Source organism: Eschrichtius robustus, chromosome 9, assembly GCF_028021215.1.
Source record: "Eschrichtius robustus isolate mEscRob2 chromosome 9, mEscRob2.pri, whole genome shotgun sequence".
NCBI classification, from domain to species: Eukaryota; Metazoa; Chordata; class Mammalia; order Artiodactyla; family Eschrichtiidae; genus Eschrichtius; species Eschrichtius robustus.
In genome coordinates this window covers 52,900,336-52,918,834 of record NC_090832.1, presented here as the reverse complement: position 1 = coordinate 52,918,834, position 18,499 = coordinate 52,900,336, and the positions used below count along the sequence as shown (strand labels likewise).

Below are 18,499 nucleotides of genomic sequence, written 5' to 3'. Positions count from 1 at the left end.
CCCTTCAACTTATGAATAGGTTAGGTCTTGAGACCATTTTGTTCCTGAGTCCAGAATGACACTGTACAGATAATAAATGTGGGCAGATTACTTTCATGAGAGAAAATGAGATCTTTATAACATTAGTCCTGACTCTTCTTGCTTCTTTATAATCTTTTAAAAATTTATCCAAAGATGCCTGCATTTTGTTTTTCTTGTATGTATAGCTGTTGGCACTATCACAAATGACTCAGTTAAAACTGTGACTTGTACACTTTCAATGAAACAAAAGGCCTCTGCAACAAATATACTACAAAAAAGAATTCGTGGTTTTCAATCTGCTCTTCAAAGATGCTTTTGGGATCTAGGAGTTTCAGTGAACTAAGAAAGGTTTAAATTAGTCCTGAGATGCAATATACCAACAGGAATGAGAATCGGTTCTTGCAGGTATTTTAAAACCAGGCTCATTCTTCTCTCTGCTCAGATATTTCATATTTACTTGTTTGTTTGTCTATGGACATCTTTTTCCAAGATAAAACAGTTTTGTCTACACTGAAATCTCTCTCTCCCCACTCTATAACTTCTGCAGGAGCAGTGTGGAGCCCTTGAGCACATCTGCATAGTGCACTCATGACCTAGCTACTCACTTTCATATTGTGCAAATATGAATTGGCCTTGATCTCATGAATAATCCATGGCTTGGGACCAAAATTTCAGCAGCAGCATTTCACAATATGCTTAGTCTTTAAGTTCTCAAACTCTCAGCTGTCTCTCGAATTCATTTTAGGTTAAGGGATATCTGACATGGAGGCTGATCCTGTGGTCAACAGCTTTCCACCTTTTCAATTGTTCGTCCTTTCCCTGTCTCTTGCTGATCAGCATGGGTTGCTCAGGCACAGCACTTTCCCAATGATGCACAAACTGGGACGCCTCTGGAATTATTCCTACTGTCAAACAACTCATTCCTGAAACACATCTGCCATTTCCTCACTACTTTCAGTCTTGTTTCTGTTCTAACCACCTCCTCTTCATTCTTGCACTTTCAACATCCTCACCTTACAGTGTTTAACACAAAGGACATGGTAGAAGTGTTGAAAGTGGTATCTGTTGAAAGTTAGAAAGTTGAGTACCTTTCATATCTTGAGGTTGCAGTGTAAAGTGCAGAGAAACTATAATTTACAATGATGTAGGTGGACTTTTCCTTTTGGACGTATTGAGCCATTTCCCCAATTGTCTCAGAAAAAAAAAATAATTCAGTTTTTTCAGGTAGTAACAGTAACTGTAATGCTGTTTACAGATAAGGACATATAGAGTAGTCTCATCACATACCTTGTTTATAAACTAATCATCTGAGAGAATTCTATTATTTTGAAGTACTTGTGCTTAATCAGTTACAAGCTATTTTCCTTTTTTAAAAAATTGAAGTACAGTTGATTTACAATATTATTTTAGTTTCAGGTGTACAATATAGTGATTCAATATTTTTACAGAATCACAAGCTATTTTCAAACCTTCTCACTTTATTTTGTATTACTAGCTTGGCCACCCCCTTTCACCCAGTGGAGATATACTTTGCTGGGGATGACGGCAAAGAAACGCCATGTATGTAAATCCCTATTTGTTCAACATCAGCTCTTAAATGTTTTGAAAGCTGAGACTAGAAGCCTACATAAAATGACAGCACGATTACCACAGCCATTACCACCTGAACAGGCTGTAACTGTTGATATGCTGCTCACCTGAATGTTCTTTTTATTTTATCACAACAAACATTCCAGTCCTGTGAAACCATTTCATCCTTGACTGCTTTAGCTTGCACATAAAAGTATCATTTATTTTATAAAACAAAATAGTATAAATATTTAGATCTTTATAGGTATATATTTCCAGCTGCTATGTGAGTTAGTATCTATGTATGCCAGACGCAAGCCTGAAAGTACACACTCTGATATAAAAATTTTTTCACAAAAAGCTTTTAGAGTTTATAAAATACAGCAAATTAGAAACAAATGTAAATGATTTAATACCCTACATAAGTAATATTTCTCATTGAACATTACCAAATTCTATTTCTTTTTGTGAAAAAGTTAATTTGGGAGGGGCTGCAGTTTCTATTTCATCTGATGGTGCTCATTCACTCAGTAATTGTCCATTGTGCACCTATTATGTGTTAGGTTTTGCTCAGGCACTGGAGACACAGCCAGGAACAGAACAAATAAAAATCTTCCTCTAGGGGGTTGCATCGTCTTGTTTTCACATACAATCTCCCTCTAGAACTTAAGCTCCATGAGAGTATGGACATTTTCTCTCCTGATCGTAACAGTATTCCATGTCTAGATCAGTGCTTGTAGATAGTAGATGGTCAATATCTGGTGAATGAATGAATAAATGGATAAATGCTTTTTCTTAATAAGTGTTGGTTATGTACTATTTATTCAGGAAACTTACAAAGCAAAGTTCCTATTACTCTCTCCTAGTTCTAAGAAAGCTGGGTGTTTAGATTCAGTCAGTATGCAGTTAATGTGGAGCCACTATCTGGTGCCTTACAAATAATTTTTACTCGTATTGAACAGTACCATATTTTGACTTTATAACTCAACTTCTGTTTAGAAGTAGATTGAGGAAGGGAATCTATAGAAAATAAATTCAAAGAATTTGTGAAACTCAAACAACAAAAGGATAGAACAAAAGAATAATCTACCAGCCTTCTCACAGATGCAGCGGTTTAGAGTAATTGAGTGCCTCAACCTTGATATCAGTGTATTGAAGAGAAAAGAGCCTGAATGGAGGTCAGGAGACCTCAGATTTCAAATGTACTCCCCCAAGCCTCAGGTGGTAAGTAGGCCCTGCTGCGGAGGGAAACAGGTAGCCTAAGCTCTTAACTACGACCACTCTAAGAGGCACTGTGACCTCCTAGGAAATGGATATGCTGGGAGCCAGAAAATATGGTTTCTAGCCCATAATAGGTTAATGCCTCAAGTAATTTTAAATTTTTACGTGGGTCTTCATTTTCTTATCTGTAAAGTAAGAGTACTGGGTCAGAAAAGGCATCCCCAAATGCTGGGCTGGCTGTATCGGAATCACCTGGGTAGCCTATTAAAAATGCAGATCCTTAATACTCTAGCCCTGAATTCTGAGTCATCTGAGGATCACTGGTGTGGACTATGTCTAACATCCTTTTCAATTTATGCTCTGTATGCATCAGTCTTTATTTCAAAGAGAACAACTATATAAACTCCGTAAGTCTCAAGGAGAAGGGAGTGCTGTAACTTTACCCTCTTTTTCTGACATCTGCCACTTACCATGTATATTTCTAGCAGAGCAAGATATTAAAATAACTTTCTCACTGGGGCCCAAAATAGGCTGATATAAAATAAATGCAGACTGTATTTCAATAGCCAGCAGTCCTGAACCTCTTCCTGCCACACTGTTCATCTCCAGAAACCACTGTAAATTCTGCCACACACGGCGATTCCCTGAGGGCTTCATTACTTGGGTCTTTAAAAGGGATTCACTCATCTGTTGCCTCCTGTAGGTGTGCTTCTTGTCAATCCAGGTCATGAGAAAAGAAAGTAGTTTTTCCCAGTCTTTAGCAGTTCACAGAGAATGTGCGGTTTGAACCTTGTTTTATCGTAAAAAAATGTGAAAATAGACAAGCCAGTGTGCTCATGACATTGAAGGCCTCCTCTGACAGCTACAGTGAGCGCTGTAAAACAATATTCTACACCAAAGCAAACAAAGCCAGTGCTCTGATTGAGAGGATGCACAGAGGGATTAATTCCAAAGGTTTATATACCAGTCTCTGCAGACCAAAGGCAGACAGATTCTCTGTTGGTAAGTAATGGATGTACAATGTGGTCTTTTACTTTAAGAAACAAATGCTTTTTTATAAGTCAGGTAACAAAGAAGGATTGGATGACATAAATGAACTGCTTCCAATTTCTAACTACTGTTATCTGGACTTGAAAACTGGATATGGGAAAACCTTTTTCTAGAAGCAGAAAACTAATATTCCACAGCAGGGAGTGCAGAAATTGCTAGAGACTGATCATCTCTTCTTATCATGTTATTCTTCCCCAATGCTACCAGCTATATTTTAGAATAACAATTTAAAAAATAAGATTCTCTTCTTCAACCTTCAAGAAAAACTATCTTTCTTTCCAATTTTTTAGTTGAAAGAACATAATGAACACCCATTTGCCCTTCAACTAGATTAATTAGTTGCTAATATTTTGTCATCTTTTCTTTCTCTCTAGATGATCATTTGCTGACTATATGAGAGTAAATTATAGACATAATGATATCTCATCCTTAAATATGTCAGTATTTATCTCCTAAGAACAGTGTTCTCCTACATAACTACAAACCCATGACCACATTCAACAAGTTTAACATTTACTATAGTATTTAAGATAATGTCTGTATTCAAAATTTCTGGTCCAGCCAGTAGTGTCCTTTAGAGCTATGTTTATCCCAATCCAAGATCAAATTAAAAATCACACATTCCCTTTGGATGTCACGGCTTTTTAATCTCTTCTAATCTACAACATTCTCCACACCACCACCTTTTCTTTTATAATATGGCATTTTTTAAAAGAATCCATGTCAGTTGCCCCGCAGAATGTCCCTTCTCCTGGACTTGTCTAATTGTTTTCACATGATTAGACTCAGGTTAAAATATTTTTGAAAAGACTCCTACATAGATGATGCTGTACACTTCTCCATTACATCAGGAGTCATACAATATCAGTTGTCTCGTTTTTTTGGTGAGACTAAGTTTGTTCACTTCCTCCCTTTGTCTTCAATAAGTAATCTGTAGGGTGCTTTGAGTCCCTGTGAATATTCAGTTCCCTACTAACCATTCATCTAATTGTTTTAACCAATTATTCACTAATGATTCTTGTTTGAGTAAAATATTATATTGGTGGCTACAAAAATAATGATATTAAAAAAATAATGATATTTTAAAGGTCTGCCTTGGTACTGGAAGAAATATCATCAATTCCTTTAGAGAAAACAGGTCTTACTGAAAACAAACTCTCTTTGCATTTGCATTGGTATTAAGAGGTTTAGTTAGTTTAGTTTAGTTTAGTATATATATGTAAGTTTAATATATATATGTAAGTTTAATATATATATGTAAGATTTGTTGGTGGACACAGGAAGGGAGAAAGGACACATCCCAGAACTGTTTTGGTATAGCGTATGAGGATTTTAAAAGGTAAAAATCAGACATCTACTAGATCTGCTAGCCCCCAGGTTGAAGCAGCCAGCTAGCTGAGTTTGGTTTGGGAGGAGAAGCAATCCTGGCTGGGCTCTCCAGTTACGGAGCTGAAAAGGTGTCAGAAAATAAAGGAACAGGGCAAGACTTTTCTTTGCTATCTTGACCATTCTTACCTACTAATAAGAGAGTACAGAAGGCATCTGCAAGGAAGTGAACACCCTTCAGAAATGGACTGCTTGGGTACCTGATTTTACCATCTCCTTCACCAGGGAAAGCTAATTTTTGGAGGCAAATTTCAATCTCCATGGAATTAACTTTCTCGTATTCTCTTCCTTTGGTTTGATGCGAGAAGAGGAAGAAATAGACAGATGCAGAAGGCTATGGTAACCCATTAAAAAAAGGGGAGGGGGCTTTTATTATTTACATGATAAACCTCTCTCTGTTCAGAAGTCCTGTTATCACTTTTTTTTTGAATTTTATTTTATTTTATTTTTATACAGCAGGTTCTTATTAGTTATCTATTTTATACAGATTAGTGTATATATGTCAATCTCAATCTCCCAATTCATCCCACCACCACCACCCTCCCCCGTCACTTTCCCCCCTTGGTGTCCATACGTTTGTTCTCTACATCTGTGTCTCTATTTCTGCCCTGCAAACCGGTTCATCTGTACCATTTTTCTAGGTTCCACATGTATGCGTTAATATACGATATTTGTATTTCTCTTTCTGAACTTACTTCACTCTGTATCACAGTCTCTAGATCCATCCATGTCTCTACAAATGACCCAATTTTGTTCCTTTTTATGGCTGAGTAATACTCCATTGTATATACGTATCACATCTTCTTTATCCATTCGTCTGTTGATGGGCATTTAGGTTGCTTCCATGACTTGGCTATTGTAAATAGTGCTGCAATGAACACTGGGGTGCATGTGTCTTTTTGAATTATGGTTTTCTCTGGGTATACACGCAGTAGTGGGGATTGCTGGGTCATATGGTAATTCTATTTTTAGTTTTTTAAGGAACCTCCATACTGTTCTCCATAGTGGCTGTATCAATTTACATTCCCACCAACAGTGCAAGACAGTTCCCTTTTCTCCACACCCTCTCCAGCATTTGTTGTTTGTAGATTTTCTGATGATGCCCATTCTAACTGGTGTGAGGTGATACCTCATTGTAGTTTTGATTTACATTTCTTTAATAATTAGTGATGTTGAGCAGCTTTTCATGTGTTTCTTGGCCATCTGTATGTCTTCTTTAGAGAAATGTCTATTTAGGTCTTCTGCCCATTTTTGGATTGGGTTGTTTTTTTTTTTTTTGATATTGAGCTGCATGAGCTGTTTATATATTTTGAAGATTAATCCTTTGTCCATTGATTCGTTTGCAAATATTTTCTCCCATTCTGAGGGTTGTCTTTTCATCTTGTTTGTAGTTTCCTTTGCTTAGCAAAAGCTTTTAAGTTTCATTAGATCCCATTTATTTTTGTTTTTATTTTCATTACTCTAGGAGGTGGATCAAAAAAGATCTTGCTGTGATTTATGTCAGAGTGTTCTGCCTATGTTTTCCTCTAAGAGCTTTATAGTGTCTGGTCTTACATTTAGGTCTCCAATCCATTTTGAGTTTATTTTTGTGTATGGTGTTAGGGAGTGTTCTAATTTCATTCTTTTACATGTAGCTGTCCAGTTTTCCCAGCACCACTTATTGAACAGGCTGTCTTTTCTCCATTGTATATTCTTGCCTCCTTTATCAAAAATAAGGTGACCAAAGGTGCATGGGTTTATCTCTGGGCTTTCTATCCTGTTCCATTGATGTATATTTCTGTTTTTGTGCCAGTACCATATTGTCTTGATTACTGTAGCTTTGTAGTATAGTCTGAAGTCAGGGAGTCTGATTCCTCCAGCCCCATTTTTTTCCCTCAAGCAGAAGTCTTGTTATCGCTTATAATCCATTTTCCTTACTAGGCACTCTTAGAATCCAGAAGAGACGTGAAATATAAAATTACAGTTTGACTAAGAAAAAAAAAATCTACCCAGATCTCAGAAAGCCATGAGCAAGGAAATGAGGCTGACAGGAGAACTGAGCTGTTTCCTCCTGTGGCCAGGTCCCAAGGTGATGTCCACCAACCCTGACGGTGTATCTCAAGCCACCATGTCAAAAATCAAACTTATACCAATGTTCCCACTTCACTTTCCTGTTTTTATTTATGGCAAAATTCTTTCTGTTATCCAAGTGCAAGATCCTCGTTTTGGCCTCTGACCATCCCTCCCCAGCAGACATCTGCCAGGTTCTCCCTATCATATCAGTTTTCAGGTCCTATATATTTTCTCTCTGAAGTGAATTTTATACCTAACCTCCTTACCTTCCCATTCTCATGGCCAATACTCTGATTAGGACTTTTTCCCTGCACTTATCAACAGATTCCCCACAACCTCCTGACTGATCTCCTTTTCTATAGTATCCCCTTGCTCTTCTGATTCTATATAACGTAGTTAGATATACCTCTCTAAAACACATTTCAAGCCCTGACAATACCTGGCTCAGAAACTTCAATTTCTGCTCCATGACATCTGAATCAAGTTCATTTTCTACAGACAAACATCCCAAAATCCTTTTTTTTTAATTGAGGTAAAATTCACATAACATAAATGTGAATTTATGTTACTCAGTGACATCTAATACATTCACAGTGTTGTGCAACCATCACCACTATCTAGTTCCAGAACATTTTTGTCATGTTGTAACATGTATTAATACTTCATTCCTTTTTATGGCTGGATAATAATCCATTGCATGGATATACCATATTTTGTTTATCCATTCATCATTTGATGGACACTGGGTCGTTTCCACATTTTAGCTTTTGTAAATATTGCTATACATGTTTTTGTTTGAACCAAAGTCTTTAAGTATAGTCATTATGTACTATTTTGGCAATTCTTCATCTATCCCTATACTGTCCCATGTTTTTCACCTTCCATCCAAATTATAATACTTTTTTTTTCTTTGAATACATGCATGCTTGCCCATCTGCAACCCTTTTTCATGGTTTCTGTTGTGTAGGAAGCCCTTATTCCCACCTTTGTTGTCAAGATATTCTTCAAGGACTATCTCAGATATCACTTACTTCACAAACTCTTTCTTGACTTTTCCAACTGGATTCAAACTCTTTTTCCTCTGAGCTGCCCCACTGGCATCAATTACAGTATTCCTTATATTTGTGTGCTTCTCTTAACAAGGCCAAGACAACTGTCAGGCAATTTACTGCTGTATCTCCTACAGTCAAGCACTTTGTTTCCTTAAGTGATCAGAAAACCTTAAGAAATATTTTAACTTAGGAGATATTTAGAGCCATTTCATAGTCTTTGTGGTCTCGTATAGAGTCCTTTCAAATGCCCACACTCTACACCCTCTATGGTAGAGGATGTTGTCAGTATTATTCCTTTTGAAACAACTCAAAATAACTTAAATAATTAGAAAAATATCATGTGGCATTAATGAGGACTCTCTGAATATGTGCACTTTCTCTTTTGTTTAAGAATATATATGTGTTATATTCGTGCACATCAGCCTTGCCTAGAAATTTTTGTTTCACTTTTTGAATAAGAAGTAAAAGTAGGATATCTAGGGACAACTGAGTTATAGTTTAGCACTGGTAATATGTAGTTCACTTAAGGTATTTTATGGATGGTTATGACAGTGTCAGAATGTCACAAGCCTAAGTGACATTTCAGTACTTTCAGAAATAGCCAAGAAAAAAATAATCATAATTCTTATTTCTTCAGGTGACTTATAATGGCAGCAGAAAACTAGAAGGATCATTAAAAATAAAGTTTGCTGACCTGCAATAGCCTCTGGACTCCCTGAGAGAGTCAGAGCTCTGTGGTTCTCTGAAGGATTCTATCTTCTTTTATTAGGAATCAAAATGATAGCTGAGTAATGACTTCACCTCCCTAGGTGAATATATCAGTATTTTTACCTGATCATTATTTTCAGCAGCTACAAATTTAAATTTAAAATTAAGGTAGGGAGGGATCTGTAGAATTTGGTACGGAGACATTGCTTAACAAATATTTTTAATCTGTTTCTGGTCTGGCCTGGTGCTCTAAACTGCCTCTTACGAAAGTGCATAGTGTGTACACCTGAGGGTGCAATGGAAGAGAGCTGTCCGATCTTAAGATTGGGGGAGGATGGGGAAGTTGGAGGGGGTAGCGGGGCCTGATATGAAAAATTCCAGAGGTTGTGTGCTTCTTGGCTTCACAGTGATGTTGAATGGGCGCTAAGGGTATGTGATCCCCTCTTCCCTTCCTTTCTGGTCATTAACTCTCACTCTCCCTAAGCAGGAAATCAAAAGGGTAGATGGGACACAAACCTGTCTATAATTTTACATGTGATAATAACAAATCATAGTTGTCTTCCATCATTGGGAGCAAGACTTTTCTATTTCTAAGTGTCAAAGACAGTATTTAGCTTCTAATAGAGATAAATATTTTCTTATAATGCATCTCTTGCCTAAGAGATTATTTAAAGAAATTTCTTAGATTTATTTGAGAGCTGAAAGGGACCTTAGAAAGGATCTAGTTCAATGCCATCATTTTGCAAAAAAAATAATAAAAAGGATGTTAAAGAATGTGACCAAGATAAACAGATGCTAGCAGAGCCCAAACTGGAATCCAGGTCTTCCAAATCCTGGTCCTCTATGGACCATTTCTGCTATACCAACTTGATTCTTTCTATTTAACAAAACAGGGTGCCACCAGTTTTGTCCCCCGAAGACCACACAACACACACTTTTTGACAAATACTAATTAGACGACTATTCCAAGTAAGTTACTATACAGGACTATTGGTAATTCAAAGGTAAATTCACTATGATCCTTAAGGATCTTACAATAAAATTCAAAACCTGGGAGAAGAAAGGTTTACAAAAATGCAGAGGAGAAAAATATCACAGAAAGTTGGAAAGAGAGCACTAGAACTAATTTCAGGATTAATAAGCAGCCTCCTTGAGATTCAGGATAGAATGTCCCTCTCAAGTGTTATGCAAATTGTGTTCCCTAACTCTGACTAGCTGGTGTTCACAGAACAAGATCATTATTATAGAGAGTTTTATGTAAACATGAATAAAATTTAGAAAATTAAAATAAACTCAAGTAAGGAGGCTTTAATCTGAAAATTGTTGCCCCCTGCATGATAGAAACTGATTTCTTAAATTTCTTATTTGCTTCAGACGAATTCACCTTCTCTTCTTCTGTGACCCTGTTCATGACTCAGACATGTAGATATAAGGAGAAGGGCCTGAAGTCCATGGAGCAAATCACAGCAGTCTGGTGGGGCCTTGAGGTGGGCAATAAACTGCCAGTTCTTCCTGAAGGATGAGGATTTAGAGATGATCACAGGGGACCTAGGTTGGAGGATGTAACCTCATCTGCTCATGGGTGTCATCTGGCAGAGTTTACTGACCTCTGGACAAGATCTATTTAATTTACTTGAGATAATGCCTAAGGCATAGGCTATTTGGAAAGGATATCCCTTTGAACTGAAAGTCAAATTGAAGATAATGATTTGGGAATATTTCACCAGCTGTTTAGGAAATCCTGGACTCTCATGTAGTCTACATTTACAACTTTGCATGCCTGCAAAGACACTAAGAGTTAAATATGTTCCTTTTCTGTGAAGCTTCTTTAAAATTCATATCTATGCTGCTCATACACACACACACACACACACACACACACACATATGTATATATGTGAATAGCCAACGGAGACTTGATAGCTTTCATTTAACATATTTAGCTGGATCTTTTCAACCAAAATGTATATCTGCAATGTATTCTAATGTAACCCAATTAGAGCTACTAACACCATCTGTATATACATTTTTGGTTCAGCTGTCAAAAAACACACAAATACAACGCTCGTAATACAATATTCAATAGTGGTGTAATATTTTATTGTACTATACTTCATTTAACTTTTTTCTATTGAATTGAAAATTCAATTCAAATTTTTCAATTTCAAATTTCAAATTCAAATTTCAAATTCAAATTTCAAAATTTTCAATTTTCATTTTCTTCCTTTTACAATTAGTATTTTACTACGTAAATCTTTGCCCACATCTCTGATATTTTTCTTGGGATACATTACTAGAAGTGCAATTACTATAGCAAAGTATATAAACTTTTAAACCAAAGGTTAAAAAATATATATGTATGTATAGTATTTAAAGAGTCTAATAACACAAGACTTCTAACAAAATATCCTAGCACTCTCCAGACTTTGTCTGTCTCATTTCCCTCTCTTTAGCTGTTTCTTCTGTTTATCTTCAAATACTGTTTTCTTGATTTTTAAATTTTAAGACATTATCTATTGATCCTATGATAAAAGGAATGATTACATTTCTTACATGATCAAAAACATTCCTTTCCCCTACCCTCTCCCCAGTGATTATACTTTTTGGTTTAAATCAGTATTTGGTATTTACATTTTTATGCTATATAAATATTATCCTCTAAGCCATGTAAAGTATTATGATTACATTTTCTTTCTTATACATTAAAAATTTATTCACTACAGCTAAGAACTGCCTCATTTTATATCATATGTTTAATGTGGCTGTTTAAAAAAGTGGGTCCCAAATTCTTTGAAATTGTTCCCAGTGATAGGTGAGGTATACAGCCCCTCCCCTTGATTCTGGGTGGGCTTGTGACTATTTTGATAGGAGATCATGAAAATGGCAGGTGATTTCAGAGGCTGGTCATAAAAGAAGATGCAGCCTCTGCCTTGTTTGCTGGAAGGAACACTTGTGTTTGGAGTTCTGAGTTGGCAAGAAAGAAGTCTGACTACTCTGAGGCTGCCATGCTGTGAGGAAGCCAAGCCAAGTGGAGGAGCCATGTGTGAGTACTCTGGTTGGTAAGAAGCCTGGCTTTCTTGACAGCCCAGCCTAGGTGCCAGGTGTGAGTGGAGACTCCAGATGATTCCAGTCCCCAGCATCACTGAATCACCTCTAGCCTCTGGGTCTTTCCAGCTGAGGCCCCAGACATCATGGAGCAGTCATCCCTTCTGTGCATTGTCCAAATTCCTGACCCACAGAATCCATGAACATAATAAAATGGTTATTTTAAGCAGCTAAGTTTTGGGGTAATTTGTTATGCAGCAGTGGTAACTGGTACCCTTAGTTTTCTATGTTCCTATTATTAATTTGTCCCTAAATTCTCAATATGGCCAAGTACATTAGGGGATCATCAGTTCCATTGTTTCCTTGGAGACATTACTTCTGGAGATCTCTGTCCTCTTGTCCCAGTCGAGCCTGGATGCAGAGCCATCAGCCTAGGACTTGCATGGGTGAGAGACAGTGTGGCATGTTATTGTACTTACAGATGTGGGCCCTGTAGCCAGGCTGCCTGGGTTTGCATCCTGGCTCCACCACTTACCAGTGCTGTGTGACTGTGCTCAAGTTAATCTCTCTCTGCTTCAGGTTTCTCATTAGAACAGTGCTTGGCACAAAGTAAGTGCTCTTATTGTTGGCATTCTTGTTGTTTATTATTCTTCCCTTCACATTGTCCTGGGAATTCCCATCATCTCACACCTATGTCTGATGCCCTAGTTCCTAAATTCCACATCTTTTTCTTTCTTGGTTATTCCTTTGATATTCTAACATCACTAGCTCCCTAAAAAAAGATGCCTAGGAGGTAAGTTTTTTGAGACTTTATTTATGCTTTAATTGTCTTTTTTTAACATCACACTTGATAGTATGACTGGCATAAAATTCTAAGTTGGAAACAATTTCTCTTTGAATGTTGAAGTTATTACTTCATTGTCTTGAAGCTTTCAGTGTCACTACTAAGACAATTCTGACTCTTGATCCTTTGTACGTAGGTTTTTCTTTCTGGAAGTATTAAGATCTCTTCTCTATCCCCATTGTTTCAAAATTTGATAATGATGTCACTTGGTGTGGGTCTTTTAAAATTCATAATTTAGAATGCCATTTCAATTTGGAGACACCTTCAGGTCCTTCATTTCTTAGAATTTTTCTTTTCTTTTAATTCTTTATTAATTTTTCACCTCCATTTTCATTAAGTCTCTTTCTGGGATTCATAATAGATATAAGATCTCTCAAATTGGTCCTCTAATTTTCTTATCTTTTCTATTTTCTATCGTCTTTTTAGTCAATTTTCTGGGAGATTTTTTTAATATCTTCCATTCTTCTGATTTTTTTAAAAAATAAATTTATTTATTTTATTTATTTATTTTTCGCTGTGTCAGGTCTTCATTGCTGCACGAGGGCTTTCTCTAGTTGCGGTGAGCGGGGGGCTACTCTTTGTTGCGGTGCGCAGGCTTCTCACTGTGGTGGCTTCTCTTGTTGTGGAGCATGGGCTCTAGGTGCGTGGGCTTCAGTAGTTGTGGCACACGGGCTCTAGAGCACAGGCTCAGCAGTTGTGGCGCACGGGCTTTGTTGCTCTGCAGCATGTGGGATCTTCCTGGTCCAGGGCTCGAACCTGTGTCCCCTGCATTGGCAAGCGGATTCTTAACCACTGCACCACCAGGGAAGCCCCTTCTTCTGATTTTTTTTTTAAATTCTGCTTTCATATTTTTGTACTTTATAATTCTGACTTCTTATTCTTGAATTGTCCTTTTTTACATATCACCTGTTCTTATTTCATGGATTTAATATCTTATCTCACGGAATATATTGATTGTAGTACGTTTGGAAATGTCTTTTTTCCCCCTTGCACTGCCTCTGTTTCCTCTAAGTTCCTTCCTTTTTTTTTTTTTTTTTTTAATCAGTTTGCTTTTGACTTGTTCTTTCATGGCAGAGGCTGCTCTCAAACTCCTGGTCCTTTATTAGCTATTCTACTTCAGTTGGATATTCTGTGCCCTTGGATACTCTGAGGCTTGTCAACTGGTGGACCTCACTGTAAGGCAGCTGGCCAGGGTTACGGCATGTTTACTGAGGGAGCCCCAAAAGTCCACACCTGCAGGGCTTTTCCTCTGGGTTTGACAGTTTCCCCAGAAAGGAATCCTCTCATTTTCTACCTGGTGAATATAACGTATTTTAAGCTGGCTGTAAGTAGTTTGAGATTAGGGAGGAGTGGTTGGAGAGGGAAAATCTTATCTTTCCAAAAGCAGATATCTTAGGCTCTCTCTACTTGAAGTGTGCCATCTACCTCTGCCTCAGCTGTGCCTACTTTCCCATGTCCAGTCTCAGATTAACCCAATCAATTAGAACAACCAAGTTAAATAAATTCCATGAAGTTTTGGATAAAAAGGCAAGAACTTTTTGTACCTGGATTTTAAAAAACCCAAAAAAGTTTCTGGATTTAAGAAAAACCCAAAAAAGCTCCCTCTCATCTTCCATACCTTCCCTCCCCCACAAAAAAGTAGAAAATTCACCCAAGTCCCTTTACCCCTCCTACTTAACCATACTTTTTTTTTTTTTCCTTTGATAATGCCTCAGAACTTGAGTATTCAGGATCCAAGTTTGTTTTAAAATAACCCAATGAAGTGACGGGCGGAGCTCCTGGAATTCTGCAGCTTGTGCTAGAGTCTACATATGGGAAATTGCCGTCAGTTAAAGGGTAGTGCTATTACCATAGCCCAATTTTTGAAAGCCTTTAGAAAAAAAAAATCATCTGAGTTAATTAGTATTCACCACAGGCACAGATTTTGTATTGCAGTATTCTATGAATTCAGATAATAAGAAAACACAGTACTGCAGTCTCTAACTTTTAACTAACATTTACCTCTCAAAAATGTATATTATAAATTAAGAATTTTACCTGTTATATGAATAAGCTCTTATATGACTGATCTATATGCTCCATATGGCTGATTAGTCTTAGATCATCATAAAATATGAGCTATGTTTTAAAATCAACCAAATACTATTGGTACCTAAAATAAGAGTAATTTCATTTTACCTCTCTGATCTGCTTAATCCACAAATCTCTTCCAAGAAATTCCTGATGTAAGACTACAGGAGCTGAGTTAAGATTAAAAGTCAAGGAGTCACTGGTCGTTTCTTTAATAAAAGGCTGGAGATCAGAATTTATCTAGAAGGAGTAGTGAAAAGAGTTAAATCAGTGAAATGCATATACATTGGCATGTTTTAATCATATTCAGAAAGCACCAGTTACTACAGTGAAAAATTAAGCTTAAGGAACTCAGTTTTTAGATGTACTTTAATAAGCAAAAGAACAGCTCATATGATTAACAATAATCTTAAAAAAACTTTTAAAATAGTTTTCCCCTAACATATTCCTTTTTTATTTGGCAGCAGCCTTTATTTTGCTTTTTAAGTTCAAGGTAAGGATCAGAAATTATATTTATTTAATAAATATAATCAAATAATAAATAAATTAATCAAAGATTTAATAAAGTACATAAAAACTCATCTGGAGATGTTACATATTTTTGTATATATTTCCCCTTTCTTATGAGCTATTTAAGTGACATCTAAGAAATACGTACTAAATGGAATTTAAAATTACATATACATGGAGGTAACAAAATAACAGCTAATCTTGAGACATTTTATATTTCATTATGCCCATTCAAAAGAATCAGTTATTGGAATTAAAGCTTTCAATTTTGCTCCATATATTTCTAAATTTCATTAACTTTCCACAGTTTGTTTTACATAGGAACTATAAGGGAACTGTAACAAAAATGCAAATATTCTTCCATTTTGTGACTGGCAACATTACATGTTATTTAATAATTTGCAAGAGTTCTTCCAAGAACCCTTTCAGGGGGTAAGAAGAGGCAAACATCACAAATATGGTTTAAGTAAGCTGTAGCTTTCTATCAAAATTATTCAGTACTCACCAATCGTACTGTTTATACTATGTAATAACCACCACAAATGATAGATTTTATGTACTCAATAAACAGTTTTTGAGATATAAAAGCAGTTTATTAAATGGTAAAAGGTTTCTTGCATATCATTTTAGCTATTTAAATACAGAAAAAATTGAAAGGGTATGCAAATACCTTATGACTCATGGCCATGTGCTTCCCATACTGAAATGCCATATCCTGAACCTCAGCATCATGCTTTGCTAATTCCATTGCAGCTTGGCAGCTCTTTGCTAATAAGGCACCATGGGAGAGAAAAGTCTGCTCCTTCCAAGTCAATATTCCAATATCATCTGTGATATGATTTTCCTAAAAATTACAACAAAAGCCAAGATTAAAAAGGTTTTAGGAGTAATTTAATTGTTTCGATTTTTGAAGAACAAGCATTAAGAAATGAACTATTCAAAACACTCAGGCTGTTGCAATAAGACAGAACTAAAAGATGCTGACCACCACCTCTACCTAAAGAGAACTAAGGAGGTGGGAACTGCTTTTTTAGGGTAATTGGGAAAAAATGAAAGAAATGCTGAAGCAAATTTTATTTTGAGCTAGGGAACTTCTATTAAAATATACTTATAAGGCAAAAGTAGAAACTTAGACCTTCAAACTAACTCTCTTCTAGATTCATATCAGTTCTTAATTAAGTGCTAGTATTCCAAAATACAAGGATCCTATTGTCTTTAACTTATGTTAAAATGTCAAGGGCATAGTGAAGGAACTGCATTCTCTTATAAGCAGGTAGATAGAAAAATCAGAGAGAAGGTAACCCATTACAATGGAGTATGATTAGATCATACTATTCGTCAAAGTTTATTCCCATAAGAAGAAACAAGATGATAAGGGAAGACATAACTGTAGTTTATTTAATTTCATCTTTTTACATTACGAAAATCACGGTAGTATCTTTAAGTAAGCATAAGCATACACATACCTACTGACTCTAGACCAGTGATGTCCAATGAAATTATAATGTAAGCCCCATATGCAATTAAAAATTTGCTAGTAGCTACATTAAAAAAGTGAAAAGAAACAGGTGACATTAATCTTAATGACATTTTATGTATCCCAATATATTTAAAATATTACTATAATAAAATAAAACATATAATCAATATAAAATTATTAATAATATTTTACATTCTTTTTTTACACTAACTTTTCAAAATCAGTGTGTATTTTACACTTACAGCACATCACTAGTGACACTTCAAGTACTCAGTAGGTACAAGGAGCTGGTGGCTACCTTAGTGGACAGCTCTGCTTTAGGCAGTTAGCTCTCTGAGGACAAGAATGATGAAGCCATATACATAATGATGCTCATTTTACGGTGTTTCTTTGAAATCTCGAACTAACTAGAACCCATCCAGAAGGATTAATTAACCCAAACACTTTACTTCCTGCCGCCCATACCACAATCCTTCTCCTTCCACCATTATTTGGGGACAAAATAAAAAATAATAAGAAAACTTAGACACCATTAAAAAATGATCTTAGATTTAGCCCCACCTCTTTCACCATGTTGAAGGGAATCTTCAACCCATTGGTCAGATCAAATTCTCAACTTAATTTTATATGCTTTTAAACAAAAAGAGAGTTCCACTTATAGCAACAGTTACAAATATGCAACATGGTATTGTGTAATAATCAAAAAGCCACTTGGGGAGAAACAGTGCATAAACTGTTTCATAAAACATTACGAATAAATAATAGCATTTAATTTTGGAAATCTGAGAATGGATTTTAAAATATGTGAAGTTAATATCATATTAATAAACCTAGATAAAAACCATATTATCTCTCCAGATATACTAAAGATGCATTTGACAAAATTCAACTCCTATTCTTGATGGGAAAAAAGCACTGAATAAAAACAGGAACAGATGCGTATTTCTTCTTTTTTTTAAATGTATATACTGCAATTTTATTTCAATGGCACAAATGAAGTTAGCGTGTAGGAAATTTATTTATTTATTATTTAAAAAAATATTTATTTATTTGGTTGTGCCGGGTCTTAGTTGTGGTGGGCGGGCTCCTTAGCTGAGGCTCAAGGGCTCCTTAGTTGCGGCAGCCAGGCTCCTTGGTTGCAGCTCCAGGGCTCCTTAGTTGTGGCATGCGAACACTTAGTTGCAGCATGTGAACTCTTAGTTGCAGCATGCATGTGGGATCTAGTTCCCTGACAAGGGATCAACCCAGACCCCCTGAATTGGGAGCACAGTCTTATCCACTACGCCACCAGGGAAGTCCTGCGTGTAGGAAATTTAAATGAAACAGTATGGTAAAAATAGCAGAGAACCAAAAAATCTAAAAAGCAAGTATACCTAAAGCATGAGAATTCATTAGTGTTTCATCTTCAATTTTGACTGACACCTGATGCTTGCAAATTTTGAAATAAACTTTGAGACCATGATCACTATTCTGAAGAGATTTCAGCACGAGC

The 18,499-nt window shown here is 36.2% G+C and overlaps 1 protein-coding gene across 4 annotated transcripts in view; it reads right to left on the bottom strand.

The window, feature by feature from the left end:
- PDSS2 (decaprenyl diphosphate synthase subunit 2) overlaps positions 1–18,499 on the bottom strand; it is a 252,066-nt gene that overhangs the window by 37,346 nt on the left and 196,221 nt on the right. For all 4 annotated transcript variants that reach the window (XR_011074975.1, XM_068551354.1, XM_068551353.1 and 1 more), the window contains 2 exons: positions 16,198–16,371; positions 15,126–15,257 (listed from right to left, as the gene is read on the bottom strand). Coding sequence is in view for 3 of the 4 variants with exons in the window: in XM_068551354.1 (XP_068407455.1) it covers positions 15,126–15,257; positions 16,198–16,371 (306 nt within the window). In the remaining variant the exon portion in view is untranslated. The remainder of the gene's footprint in view (positions 1–15,125; positions 15,258–16,197; positions 16,372–18,499) is intronic.